Genomic DNA, 15,332 nt, shown 5'->3' on the forward strand with positions numbered 1-15,332 from the left:
GAGATGGTTATTATAGAGCAACAATGGTATATTGCATTATTTGGTTTGCAAATGAGTCCTGCCAGTTAACTGATGCCAAAGAGACCTAAGTGCCTCATTCCTGAGTTCCATCTTAGCAAAGAGGATATGCAAATGGAAGCTGTTTCACAGCTACTTGCATGTAAAAGACTCAATGAGAAATCACTAAAACTTGTTTATTCTTCTACATATAAATCTGGCACTGCTGCATGAGAAAAGTCTTTCATGAAGTTTTAATACTATTAATATACTGAATGATATGATGTGCTCATATAACAGATACAATGCTGACCTACACATCAGGAAACTAAGAAAACTATATACTTGACTATGTCTCAACATCTGTTACATTAGCAATATCTATTACATTAGCTACCTTAGCTGCCCTTTAAATTGGAAGTTGACAGATCTCCAAGGTAATGCTCACTACCACCCAACTAATGATTGTATGTAGAAGAAGAGAAATAAACCTATTAATGATTGGAAGAAATCAGAAGAATGTTAGGTCACATTTCCAAAAAATCTTGATGTTATTTTTAATATACCTTGTATTTAAAATAAAATAGTAAAACCAGTAGTATTACCTGTAGTGCCAAATAAATCAAATTCTGATAAGGAGAGAATATAGACAATTTAATTAAGGATAAAGTTTTTAATATAGAAAAATCTTTATATTTAGCTCTATTTCACACATATGCACATGAACACATGCGCGCGCGAGCGCACACACACACACACACACACACACAAAGCTCACATCTCCCTAAATATTTTCTCACTTAAAAATGAGCTAAGACAGACAAGGTAAAATCATGTAACTTAGATTTGATTTAAATCTATATAGCTTACTATGTTATGTACTCATTACACTATACACGCAGTATTTTTAATCTTACTTTAGACATTGGTGGGTAAACACTGTATTTAATTTTTTTAAAAAAAACACGATTAAAATAACTAGAATGTAAAGCTTCAGAAAAATTAATATATTCACATTGAAAAAAATGTCTCTACAGGCCACCCCATCCTACTCAATGCTCAGGCAATGCCAAATTTCACGGATGTGACAGAATTCATTCTTGTGGGGTTGACAAGTCATCAAGAGCTCCAGGTTCTGTTTTTTGTGGTGTTCCTGATTGTTTACATGATCACTTTGCTAGGGAATATTGGTATGATTATTTTGATTGGCATCAGTCCCCAGCTTCAGAGCCCAATGTACTTTTTCCTGAGTCATTTGTCTTTTGTGGATGTGTGGTTCTCCTCCAATGTTACCCCCAAAATGCTGGAAAACTTACTATCCAAGACCAAAACCATTTCCTACGCGGGGTGCTTAGTGCAGTGCTACTTTTTCATTGCCCTTGTCCATGTCGAGGTCTACATCTTGGCAGTGATGGCCTTCGATCGCTACATGGCCATCTGCAACCCTCTGATTTACGGCAGTAAAATGTCCAGGACTGTGTGTGTTCGGCTCATCTCTGTACCTTACCTCTACGGATTCTCTGTGAGTTTAATGTGCACACTGTGGACATATGGTTTGTATTTCTGTGGCAACTTTGAAATCAACCACTTTTATTGTGCAGACCCTCCCCTCATCAAGATTGCCTGTGGAGGGGTGCGTGTCAAAGAATACACGATGATTGTGATTGCTGGAATTAACTTCACATACTCCCTGTCTGTGGTCCTTATCTCCTACACTCTCATTGTAGTGGCTGTGCTCAGCATGCGCTCTGCTGATGGGAGGAAGAAGGCGTTCTCTACCTGTGGGTCACACTTGACCGCTGTTTCCATGTTCTATGGGACCCTCATATTCATGTACCTCAGGCGACCAACAGAGGAGTCCGTGGAGCAGGGCAAGATGGTGGCTGTGTTTTATACCACAGTGATTCCCATGTTGAACCCCATGATCTATAGTCTGAGGAACAAGGATGTTAAAGAGGCAGTCACCAAAGTAATCACCAAGAAATGCTTGGGGCAGTGATATTGAACTATGTATCCTAGTGGTATATTTGCATGTATGGTGTTTGTCCCACCTTAAATTTCCTAGCTCAAATAGCACTGTCTAAAGGCAGCTCTTTCATATACTAAAATGTCCACTGTGACAGAGTGCCGTTTTACCTCACGAACATGCTCTGAATATTACAAATGCTTTACCCTCCACCTGCTATCACGGTCATAAAACTGCTCAGTGTCAATGTATTTATAAAATTGTACCAAAAATATAAAACAAATCAGTTTAGATAAATAATTGTTATTTTGCAAATTTTTTTTAGATTTGAATACTATTTCCTAGGGGTTTTTTTATTTATACAATTGTTCATCACAAATTTCTTGTGACCTGTGCAGTTTTTGCAGAAAAAAATAATTCATTTATCTTCCATGACTGTGAATTTCATGACTGTAGATTACCTAAAATGTATTAAAATGTCTATACCTAAGTAGATTTTTTGCAACAGAATTATATTTAGAAACTTCAAGTCATGTATTACTATAATCATAAAGTTTGTTCTTCTTGTTGCATTTTCAATTATTAATGATATTTATGTTCCAATACTTTGTTTTCTCCATTTAGCTCCCTGATGTGGATCTTAGTACATATTTTTTGATGTTAGAAAGGAGAAGCATCTTAATCAAAAGTCTTTCCTGCCTTCATCATAATCAAAAGACAAAGGAGTATGACTTACTGGTACTTAATGTCTAATTTTTTACCTTGAAGTATCATCACTTAGCACCTTGGCAATGTGATCTGCAAATCTTTACTTCCAGCTTTTGTTACTACCATTTTATTCTTTGACTCTCTGAATTAGCAGCTCAGCTTCAGTTTTCAGTATCTACAAGTTATCAGTCATATAGCTAAATGGCAGTGCTTTGGACGTACATTCAAATGTGATCAATGCATTTCACAATGTCATCACACAATGTTATCACATACACACAAATGTATCACATTTAGGCCTGGATACAACAGAAATGATGAGACTTGCTATCTAATTTCTCTAGATTGATACATTCTCAGATCACTTGTTCTATAATGTATTCTTGACACAGGAACAATTATATTTATGTCCTTTCTACAACACTTGATAGCCTAATAGGGAAAAGCCAGAGGGAAATGGAAGCATTCATGAAAATTTAATTCATCCTCAGATAACTGTGCGTCTAACTAAAACGAGCAGACAATTGAGTAAGTGCAGAATGAATTCAAGAAGAAGCAAAGATGGTGCTGAGGCACCTGGCAAGGCAGATTCATGCAAATAGCTACATTCCCTCCACTTACCAGTGGGCCATTCCTCAGGGAACTTGGGAGGCATTCCATGAAGCGGGGGCATTGAGTCTGAGAGCAGCATGGAAGATTATCATCGCTTACTATTGCCCTTGAATTTGCAATGTTCACTTCCAAGAGTTTAGGGTTAAACAGAAAAATGTGGGCACTCGAGTGCCATCTGCTTCCACAGAGCTTGACATTAAAATCTGACATTCTAAGATCATGCTGCTGTGATGTTTGTGGCAGAGACATTACTCAGAAGCCACTCCAATATTTTATTTTGTTTTCTAAACAAAACACTAGCAATACAAGCCAGAGACCTTAATTTCCATCTTTTTCTGTTGAAAAGGCATGAATTTCATACTAAACTTTATTACTGTGCTGCCCATTGACACATGTCTAATATTTAAGGCCTGTTTCCACAAAGTCGGAGCCAATAGCCTGAAACTTTGTTCTGTCTTTCAAAAATGTTCCCCCTGCTTTAGATTAAGATTAGAATTCTGAATAGAGAAGGTGTTCATGTTACTCAACTCTGCATATCATGAGAAAGTTATGTTCTTCCTTATTCTATCACAGTATTTAGAGGTCCTACCACTTTAACTACTAGTGAGGAAACTTTATTCCTTGATTCTACTGTTCTTATAATACTTTCCAGAAACATATTTCTGAGCATCTGGACTACAGTTTCTCAGGAAAAATTACATTTTAATTCTCTTTCCTTTATTGCTTCCCTACTTACACGGTTGGACTTGTCCAGGCCTCCTATTGTCAGGTTAGCTGGTTATGAATTAATCCTCTTAGACCCTACTGCCAAGCTATTTCCTTCCAGTAGCCTATCCAGATGCTGCTGTTGGAGGCTGAGGAATTTTCATCTGCTTTCTCTACACCATGCTTGTAGAGAAAAGTTTGACGCTGCACCATTGTTACACAGTATGGGTAGAAAGGGGTCTCCCAAAATATATGCTGAAGTCTTAACTCACAGAGACTCGCAAGGACTTTAACTGGAAGTAGAGTCATGGAGATGTCATTTGTGAACATGAGAGAGCTTCTCATTCCCGTGAGTTCTTTATCCTTAAGAGGAGAGAGAAGTTCAGATGGGGTGGGGAGCACAAGCCTTAGGAACAAGGAGACAGAGCAGGGCTTGTGCTATGGAGTCAGATTTCGATCTGAGCCTCCACAGTCATGAGAGGATGTTATCCTCCTCTTAAGCTGCTCGGTCTGTGGACATCCTAGGTTATGGGAGATCAAAAAACCAGGATAGTCCCATTTCATTCAGTCCTGTTGGAACTGCAGTTTCTATGAGCTCTTATTGGTCTCCTGACTAATGCTTGGGAAGGCGCTATCATCCCTGCAGCTCTCAGAGAAGTTTCAAAGTTCTCTAGATCTTTGCTTGCCTTTTTCCTCTTAGGGACTGATTTTGCAACATAATTTTAAACGCAGGTATTCAGTAGAATGGATGTAGTTTCCCTCTCCAAAGATTTTGTAAACTTAAATGCTACCCAGATTAACAATCTCAGCTTTATATGATAGTCATGAAGGAGGTTTGTTTGTCATTTTTCTTTTCATCATGTGCTTCACTTTTTTGTTCAAAGTCTGAGCTATTAGTTCTCCAAGTTGTTCGAAGTCATGGTTTCAGAATTCCAAAACAAACAACAGTAAAATATTTTTTTTACAGTGCTTGTAGAGCATACCTGGGATTAATTTCTCTGCTAACTGTAGATGAGTTCCACCAAAAAATAATTTTAAGGGTTTGAAACCATAGTTATATTCCATTGTCTTCTCTCCAGAATTATTTATATTAAGAACAATCTACTTTTTGGTTGATTTCTTGATCTTGCCAGTTTTAATTTGAATTTCTTGAATGACCATTGGTGTTAAATTTTTTTTCATATATTTATTTGCCATTTATATTTCTTCATCTGAGAAGTGTGCATTCATCTCAGATGACCATTTCTGAGCTGGGTCCTTGAATTTTGGGGTCCTGATTTTTTAAAATTCTTTGTACGTTCTAGATAGCAGTCCTTTGTCTGAGGGATAGTTGGCCAAGATATTTTCCCAATTCATAGGTTTTCTTTTCACTCTGTTGGACATTTCTTTTGACATGCAAAAACTATTTGATAGGATAAGATCCCAGTTGTTGGTTCTGAGAAGTATTTTCTGGACAGTTTGATTTTTCTTCATTAACTCTCTGCCTACCCCTATGTCATCAAGATTTCTACCTATTTTATCTTCCAGTAGATTTAGCATTTCTGTTTTAATATTTAGATCTATGATACTCAATAATAATGTATTCCATATTTCAAATTAACTTGAAGGTAGGATTTTCAATGTTCCATCTCAAAGAAACCAAATAATTTGAGTTGATAACCAAGCTCATAGCAATGATTCTATCATTCTGCTAAGCATACAAGTATCAAAACATCAATTAAAAATAAAATGTAATTTAGGAGTGATTTCTCTAGATCTATAAGGTATGTTGATGGTATTTCTATTGGGATTGCACTGAATCTGTATAACAGTTTGGGGAGAATGGCCATCTTCACAATGTTTGTAGTTCTGTATTATGTGTACCCTTACACTGCTTTGTTTTGTTTTGTGTTTTTCTCTTTTTCCTCTTAAATAAAATTTAAAAAAAAATAAAATGTAAACAATATATACAGACAAAAGGTAGGCTGGCAAAGAAGAGTGTTAATATTATGCAGAAGGAATTGAGCTTTGTCAAACCCAGTCCATAACCACTGCCTGCTTGGTGTAGCCTGAGGCAGAAAAATTACTTTTATAAAAATGATGGTGATAGACAATAATATTTCATAAGAAATATGAATTATACCAACTTTGAACTTCTGCATCCAGGGATACAGTTTTACAAAAATAAATAAAAATTATATATTTTACATGTTAATATCATCTCTTAACTTTAAAATCTAAATTTATAGTCTGTTTGAAAATAACTTGGAATAGATTTAAACTCAGATGACTTCACAATGGCTTTTGGCTAACACTTAATCATTCATTCTTTATAATTTTTACTTAAGTATAGTATATGAGATAGTTTAATATGGTTCAGAAACATTTTGATATTCTAAATATTTCAGTGTTTTCTTTCCATTTGTGACAATAGGTGTGAAATTATCTTTTGCAATTGTTCTACTTGGGTTAGTTTTCATTTTCATTAAAATTAAAGAAGTGAGCCAATTTAAGAAAAATGTGATGAGCAAGAAATACTCCATCTGATCTGTCAAAGCAAGGCAGAAGATTAACAGAGACAATTTTTCAAGTCACCACAATTGAACACACGCACACACACTCACCTACCCACTATATACATCTCCTGTGTAATTACCAATTATGTGGTATATCTGTATATAGTGAATACAATGATTTTTATATGTTATACGTAATATCTTTTGGAGAGTTTGTCAATTACTCACCTCTCCTTTATTCTTTCATATCTCACCACTTTCACTGTCTGTGTTCCTGTCTAAAACATCTAATAAAATAATGATACTACAAAATTATTCAGAGGCAGTAGTAAATAAGACCATGTTTCCGATTTTCAGATTATCCACTATTAGGATCACTCAATACAGATGCAACTCTAAAAACGGGAAAAGACGTGTTCAGCTTAGCGATTCCAAGAATGAAGCACAAGTTTGAGAGACAAAAGTGAGGATGCCATGCAAACCAGTGGGTGGTGTGGCACTGAGCCAGGCATAGAAGGCTGAGCTTGGAGCGCCCCCAAGTTCTGGCAGCCCATGCATTCCCTCCATCTCTGTCCAAAACGCGGGGAATGGTGCAGTGCTCCCTGGCTTTTCTAGTTGTACCTCAGCCTTGCTGCCTGAATTACAAGAGACGCTGTCTCAGAGAAAATAAATAAAAAATATCAATAAAAGGCTTAGTGCACGGGCTGCGACCTCTCCACCTTTCCCCATATGAAGACATAATGAAGGAAAAAGTCCTCACTAGAGTTTAGATTGCTGTGCCTTCCCTATGAGAAAGAAATCTCTGTTCTTTATTAAGTATCCATGCCATGATGTTTTGTTATAGCTGCAAAAATAAAGCGAGAGATGTGTCAGCTTGTTAAACTTAAAAATTTAGCTGCCTATTCTTTAAAGAATTCAAGTCCTCAAAAGTACTTGTAATATTTTTTGTAAATATTTATGCATATGTGAATATGCTTGTGTGCAAACACAGACACACACACACACACACACACACACACACACACAGTGAGAGATTGACACTTTATGAGCCGTTTTCCTGTTTAATGTTGCAATCTAGAGTGTATCTTCTGAGGTATCTCACAGTATTCCTCCAGTACGGTTGTGCAGTTGTGACAAATACTCAAAACACATTTCAGTTTTTTCTCAAACCTGAAAAGACTACCCTCAAACTTGAAAGCAGGCCAATACACTGAAAGCATAATTTAAATATGCACTTGCATGTTCTTCCTGCTTTTTTGCTTCTGCAATTAAGAAAAGTAGAAATGAAAGTAAAATAAAGGGTTAAATGTTATAATAATTTTAGATTTAATAGTCATATAAAATTAAGTTTCTTTTGACATCAGAAAGGTCACACAGCTCAAAATAAAGATTGTATTTGTGAAACATTATGAAGTTTCACATGACACAACCTGAAGTGGACAACACAGATGAAAGCCCTGAAAGAAGGCTTGTTGTCTGAGGTCCTGTGACAGGTATTTCCCAGTCTCTGCCATCCTGATTTTCTTTTCATAATAAAAAAATATTGACCATCTAGCTGTAGATAATTTTTTGATCTCCTGTTATCCAATAAAGTTTTGCTAAGTTTTACCATTAAGTTGTCAGAAGATAATTTAAATACCGTGTCCCCAAAAGCAAAGCCACTAGCTGTGGACTTTCCAGTCTCTCTCTGCACTCCCAAATGCTGCTAGTGTCAAGGGGAACCTTGAAGCAAGCACAGAAACTGTACGGAGATTGCAGTTGCCGCGTTCAACCCTCTACGTTACACACGTGAGAGAAAGTATTGTACCACTATCTCATTAAGTCCCTGAAATGAGTTTCATTAATTGTACCACTCACCTAATAGCTTTAGCTTTGTCTTTTACCTTATAAGAAACTCGTTTCTTGATACCTAGGGTCACCAAATATTTATTCCTACATTTTCCCTCATTATTTTATTAATTTTGGACTTGACATGCCCCAAAGTCACCAAATTAGATTATTACATCTCCCTTATCCAAATTTCTAGACCAGTTCCCCCCACTAGCCTTTTCAGGGGCTTACAGTCTCCTCTCTTGGGCTCAGGCTCTCACCGTTTCCTCTCTGTACCATGTTAGTAGTATCAGCTGGGAGGGATCCTGTTACACCTCTTAGCCAACACACAGCCTTAGCTCTTCTTGCTCAGTATGAGTCAAATCGTGTTTCCCAAAGTGCCGTCTGCAGTTTTAACTAGCAACGTCTTTCAGAGATGTAAAAAAAATAGGACCATGAGTGATAGAATTAGTTGCTTTGAGCTCCTTTGTGCAGTGTGGCTGGTGTCCTGCTGATGACAGGAAAGTCTGGACAGAGGAAAGAACCATGGGCAGAGGGGAATAGACTGTGGCTTTGCTGCTGTAAGTCAAGAAATTTGGGGGATTATCAAACGAAATTTGGGAGATCCTTCCCTAGAGAGGGGAAGGCACAAGGAATTACAAATACTTGGGTTTGGAGATTTTAACCTTTAGAATTTGGAAGCAATGTGTTTTTGCAGTCTTAAATCATTCATTTTGTGGTCTTGTTACAGAAGACCAAGAAAATCAACACGTTAGGATTCTGTTCAGCTAGGATGTTGGAGAATGGTTTCAAAACCTAACTCAGCATCAGTCATCTCTGCTCATTTTCTCTCTTTGGGAAGGTGAGCTGTCACGCCTTCTGCCTTCCACTGGGAGACAACTAATTTCATTCTTTGGGGGGGGCTTGGATATTGACTTTACAATACTTCAGTTAAATACAGTGAAGGACATAGAATCTGCTTTCAAAAATGAAATGACTTTAATTTCTGCTCATATTGCCAATCTTAGATTCCATCTTGATTGTTTGTAGTCAGGATTTTTTATCATCACTAGTTTTTCTTCTGTGCAATTATGTTTAATGCTCTGAGTTCATCGTTTTCTCAGATATTAAATGCTGTGATTTGGGAATCACAAGATGAACAGCTAAACACTTCCTTTCTGAGTGCTTGCTTTTAGAGACTGATGGTCGTGGTTTTCACTTTTAATTTCTCTGCCACACACAGATGTTGTTCTCTTCAAAATCAGTTTAAGAGTTCGAAAGTTATAGTGATATGTCGTTTTTCTCTCCCTGGAATTTTACCTTAGGAGTCACACATTTGGAACATTTGAATTCTAATCTAATAATCAATAGGGCAGATAAAACAAAACTAAGATACATATTGTGATACAGTGATACTAATGCCTATAGTAAATCTTACAGGAAAATTTAACCATGACATCTATTCAATGATAACTTGGGATTGCTTAAATAATCCTGCTTTTCAAACGATTCTGATTAATCCTAAATGCAATCATTCAAGGGCAACATTTACTAATAAAATGTATGAAATGTTATGTAGTGCACAAATATTTTGAATATTATATTGTTTAGATAAACTTTGCCACTTTCTATTTATGATGATTCACCTAGGTTTAACATATTCTCTGGTTTTATGAGGTTAATTTTTAGGCTTACTTGATCAGAATAAAGCAGCCCTACACCAAATCACCAGTTACACACACACACACACACACACACACACACACACACACATACACACACCTACCTAACATGTGTGTGTATGAAATATGCATGTACTGTGTGCAAGTCTAATACATGTCTATATAAAATACACAGCATTTTGCACGCATATAACTTACAGTACTTTGGGAGACATTACCTGTCTTCACGTTCTCTTTCTGGTGAATCTTACACATTATTCACTTCACTTTAATTTTTTTCAGAATTAGGTAATTTATAAGGTACAAGACTATTAAGTGCTTGAATTGAGTCTTAAAATCTATTTAGTCTTTTATAAAATTCTCTTTCCTTCTATTATTGGTTAAGTTTAGTGATAGCATATTCAAACAAATTTGGAAAGAACGCCTACCTATGATGCGGTTCCCTCAGTGAAATTTTTGCTGTATTAGAGTTTTGAGCTCCACTCCATCGTGATCATCATTCCCTGTTGCAATTTATGAGCATGGCATGGGTGCTAAGAATGAAATATTAATTCAGAGTCAAGGTCTAATTTCAATTTTAAGATGGCCCAGAGGTGCTGTCTTTTCCTGAGACTTGTTAGCATGAGAAAGTCTTCCAGGGACAGTCCTGAACTGAAGCCTCTGTGGCTTTTTATTGATGGATTCAGGAAGCAAGGCTAAAAGAAAAGAGTGTGTGTCTGAGCAGGAACTCATGTTGGGGACAGAGAATAAGGTGGACTTGTGTGGCCTGTTAAATGACTGAACTTTGTACTTATCTAAATGATAAACCAGAGTGTGGGGAGGGCAAAAGCTAGGGCATTTTTTCTTCTTTTCTTTCTTTTTTTTTTTTTTTGTACAGGCATTAAACTCATGACTGTGCACTTGCAAGGCAAGTGCTTATGCCACTGAGCTAAATACATGTCTGAGCATTCATTTTTTAAGGTGATGCGTTTTGCTCCCATTAGGACTTGTGGCCCTCCAGGCTTTCTTTCAGTCTCCAACTTGCATTCCATCAGGTCTTGGGCACCTGGCCCTACAAGTCCCTTCCCTCTGTGTACCCTCGTATCTCCCTCAGCCATCACCCCCACAACTTCCCCATAGTTAGTAGTGATTAAGCAACTCTGTACTTTTGTGCCCACAACTTAGAGTTGCTTTGGAGGCATCCATGTGGCAGAAGTAGTGCCATTGTCATCCAGCTGTGCCCCGCCAGCCTGTGATACAACAGAGCTTTGACTGTAGGAAGATAAGATTCCAAGCCCAAGTGACTCCATATTTTACTCAAAATACCATAGTTTCAACGCAGACAGATTTTTATTACTGGACACATCTGAGTCTGAATCCTGAACCCGTCAGGAGATGACATCAGGGATCCCAGGAGAAATGAAGGTTAATCAGACAAGAGTCGGAAAAGTCTGAAGCAATATAATTACAATGCACACACTGTCCGCAAGGCTTTATTTTGTCATTGGCATGGGCACAATTCCTGGATCCCCAGTTCCATGTTAAGCCTATCAGAGTTACTTGGCTATAACACTGTCTTATGATTCAGCAGGGGACTTGAATTAAAATCTATTCACTCATCTGGTTTGTGGAAAGCCTTGTTTTTCTTTTAAAGTCAGAGAAATCCAAGTTGCTTGATAAAAGCAATTATGGGACAAATTTGCTTTGTTTGTTTGTCTGTCCAACAGTTCGTTTGTTTGCAGTGCTGGGAATCAAACCCACAGCTTTTTGCTGTTGGGCAAACACTCTACGAGGAAACTTTAACATCAGCCAAAGGTTTATTTTTCTTCTTCTTAAAACAATTTAAAATATTACAAGGATATTTTATGAAATTCAAGAGCACAGACTATAACCAACCAGATTAATGAAATCATCGCAACATTTCCTAACAAAGTCAAAGTGTATACTGCAAAAAATGATCACAAGAGAATAGTTTCAATCTCTATATAGACAGAAAAGCCTAAAAGAATGAATTCTCTCACTTTGGTAGTGTTTCCTTCAGCCATTGATGCTGTACAAAAAAAGACAAGACATGAACCTAGACACACTGGGACAAGAGTCTGCACCTGTTGTGTTCTGTGGCTCGGGGGAAATACAGCTCAACAGAGCAAAATGTAAAAGAATCAAGCACATTTCTTTAAACCCTCTTCTCTATAATTCTATGATTCTCAAAATTAAAGACCACTAAAAAAGTGAACTGAAGACAAGAAAAGGTAAAGGACCAAATGAAATCCTTATATATTTGTGAAGATATTTCATATTTTAGATTTACACAGTAGTATGTTGTCATGGATAAGTAGAGAACAATTTCTGTTTTCTGCTCCTTTATTTTCTAATAAGGAAGAAAAAACCCCTTTGTACACTAATTGATTATGCTTTCAATAGATTTCTCTTTATGTTAACAAATGTACATTATACTAAATAGAAAGGCAAGCAGTATATTCAACAGAGAAAAAAGGAAGCCATTAAATATCTCCACTTGTGGATCAGGCACACTTTGAATTTTCATACAACATTTGCTCTCAATTATCACATTACCAAGAAGGAAATAATAGATATACCCATAAGGCTAATGCATTTTATTTTCATTGTAACACTTATAACGAGAAATGTCCCAAACAATACCTAGTTAACTATCCGTGCTACAATAGCATAAGTCAATGCTTTTATGTTGTCTACTGGACAAAGAAAAGAAAGGAAAGGAAAAACTGTTTTCAGTGGTAGCTTTTTGTATTGTGCAATTGAAAGTTTCCCACACTCAACAGTGCATCATGACTGCCTGTCACATTGCATTGCCCCTCTGCAACTTACAGAAAGGAAAAAGACCTGGAACTTGGGCCTTTGCCTGTACTTACTAAGAGCCACTGCTCCTTACTTGAATTGTGTATTCAAAAGAAGTACAAAGCTATGTCCTTCTCCAATGGCCAGCACTTTCAAAATATCTTCGTGGGTCTTTGCTCTCCAGACCCTTTCACCTGTACTTCATGGAATTAAGCAGACAGAATGACAACAGCTCCCATCTGTGTCTGTAACTCTCTATGTGGTTATAACAGCCTGCATGGGGCAGTGAGTGGAAATTCCCCCGCACCCATCCACCTTTGAGACTGAGAAATCCAACTCAAACTATAGGAAGAAAGTCAAAGACAAGAGTTCCTACCATATCAATTTACAAAAAAAAAAAAAAAAACAAATATGGAAAAATATGGAATAAAAAAACTAACATGTTATCCAGAAAGAATGTTGTAGTTTGAAGTAATTTGAAGAAACTGTGTTCTTTTAACTGTCTCTTCCTTTTTCTTGATTCAAGCTTAGTATTATTTAGTATGTTCTCCAAAACCAAAACAGACACATACACATGTGTGTGTATGTAACACAGAAGTACACACATATAAATTTGTACTTGTGACATTCATACACAGACATTAATTTATATGTTACATACAGACATACTTACATGTGCACACACACATACATAAAATTGGGCACAAAATCAGTTTTCTCCCTCTACTTCATACTTTTTGGTTGGTGGAACCGAAGTCCACCTTGAAGAAAGAGTTTTAGGATGAAGCTGGTGTACGGGTGTGTCCGCCTGCACCAGCTGTGAGCGCTGAAGCTCATCACTATGGGTGAAGGATAAAATTCTTGGCTGATTTGGCCAATATTTGCCCATTTTAAAGCTAGGAACATAAATCCACTCCCACTTTTGGTTGTGATAATCATTGCTTTGAATATTTCCATTTAAGCATCAGAAGCTTTGATATTAGATGACTTCTGTTTTTAAAATGTATACAGTACGAGAGGAGGAGCTGGGCAGATCTGGGGTGCCCTCACCGGCCTCTCTGCATGTCTGGAGGACTCTGGATATCTGCGCCCAGACTGCTGGAGTTCCCCCAGGCTTCCAGGTGCAGTGAAGGAGAGAGGTGGGTTTGAGGCTTCCACATCAGCCTCCCCATTCCCGGCTTCACTTGGAGACCTGCTGAGCTCCCCATAGGTGGGCTGGTCCACACTACCAGCCTAGCCCAGCCTGTTTAGCTGCCGCGCCTGGCCATAGGTCTGCAGAGGAGGAGCTGGGCAGATCTGGGGTGCCCTCACCGGCCTCTCTGCGTGTCTGGAGGACTCTGGATATCTGTGCCCAGACTGCTGGAGTTCCCCCAGGCTTCCAGGTGCAGTGAAGGAGAGAGGTGGGTTTGAGGCTTCCACATCAGCCTCCCCATTCCCGGCTTCACTTGGAGACCTGCTGAGCTCCCCATAGGTGGGCTGGCCCACACTACCAGCCTAGCCCAGCCTGTTTAGCTGCCGCACCTGGCCATAGGTCTGCAGAGGAGGAGCTGGGCAGATCTGGGGTGCCCTCACCGGCCTCGCTGAGTGTCTGGAGGACTCTGGATATCTGCGCCCAGACTGCTGGAGTTCTCCCAGGCTTCCAGGTGCAGTGAAGGAGAGAGGTGGGTTTGAGGCTTCCACATCAGCCTCCCCATTCCCGGCTTCACTTGGAGACCTGCTGAGCTCCCCATAGGTGGGCTGGCCCACACTACCAGCCTAGCCCAGCCTGTTTAGCTGCCGCGCCTGGCCATAGGTCTGCAGAGGAGGAGCTGGGCAGATATGGGGTGCCCTCACCGGCCTCTCTGCGTGTCTGGAGGACTCTGGATATCTGCGCCCAGACTGCTGGAGTTCCCCCAGGCTTCCAGGTGCAGTGAAGGAGAGAGGTGGGTTTGAGGCTTCCACATCAGCCTCCCCATTCCCGGCTTCACTTGGAGATCTGCTGAGCTCCCCATAGGTGGGCTGGCCCACACTACCAGCCTAGTCCAGCCTGTTTAGCTGCCGCGCCTGGCCATAGGTCTGCAGAGGAGGAGCTGGGCAGATCTGGGGTGCCCTCACCGGCCTCTCTGCGTGTCTGGAGGACTCTGGATATCTGCGCCCAGACTGCTGGAGTTCCCCCAGGCTTCCAGGTGCAGTGAAGGAGAGAGGTGGGTTTGAGGCTTCCACATCAGCCTCCCCATTCCGCCTTCACTTGGAGACCTGCTGAGCTGCCGACAGATGGGCGGGCCCACACTATCAGCCTAGCCCAGCCTGTTTAGCTGCCGCGCCTGGCCATAGGTCTGCAGAGAAGGGGCTGGGAAGATTTGGGGTGCCTGCATCGGCCTCTCCATGTGTCTGGAGGACTGTGGATATCTCTGCAACCAGGGAGGGTCCACAGGTTCCTGAAGCACTGTGGCCTGTGGTGAGTACCCTAACCCGGCTGCGATTGAAGAACTGTGGAGCTTCCAAGGGGAAGGTGGGCGCACAGTGTCCCTGAGGCCCAGCTTGTCTGGAACTGCGGAGTTCTGAGCAGGCAGAGGAGGG

At 39.3% G+C, this 15,332-nt stretch overlaps 1 protein-coding gene across 1 annotated transcript; it reads left to right on the forward strand.

The window, feature by feature from the left end:
* Positions 1–1,063: 1,063 nt before the first annotated feature.
* Positions 1,064–1,996, forward strand: LOC100718742 (olfactory receptor 5M9). Its single transcript, XM_003464333.3, has one exon. It carries the CDS (start codon positions 1,064–1,066, stop codon positions 1,994–1,996), a length of 933 nt encoding a protein of 310 aa, XP_003464381.2.
* Positions 1,997–15,332: the final 13,336 nt, after the last annotated feature.

The sequence above is a fragment of the Cavia porcellus genome, unplaced genomic scaffold (genome assembly GCF_034190915.1).
Source record: "Cavia porcellus strain 051 isolate PalLab524CR breed Dunkin Hartley unplaced genomic scaffold, mCavPor4.1 scaffold_17, whole genome shotgun sequence".
NCBI classification, from domain to species: Eukaryota; Metazoa; Chordata; class Mammalia; order Rodentia; family Caviidae; genus Cavia; species Cavia porcellus.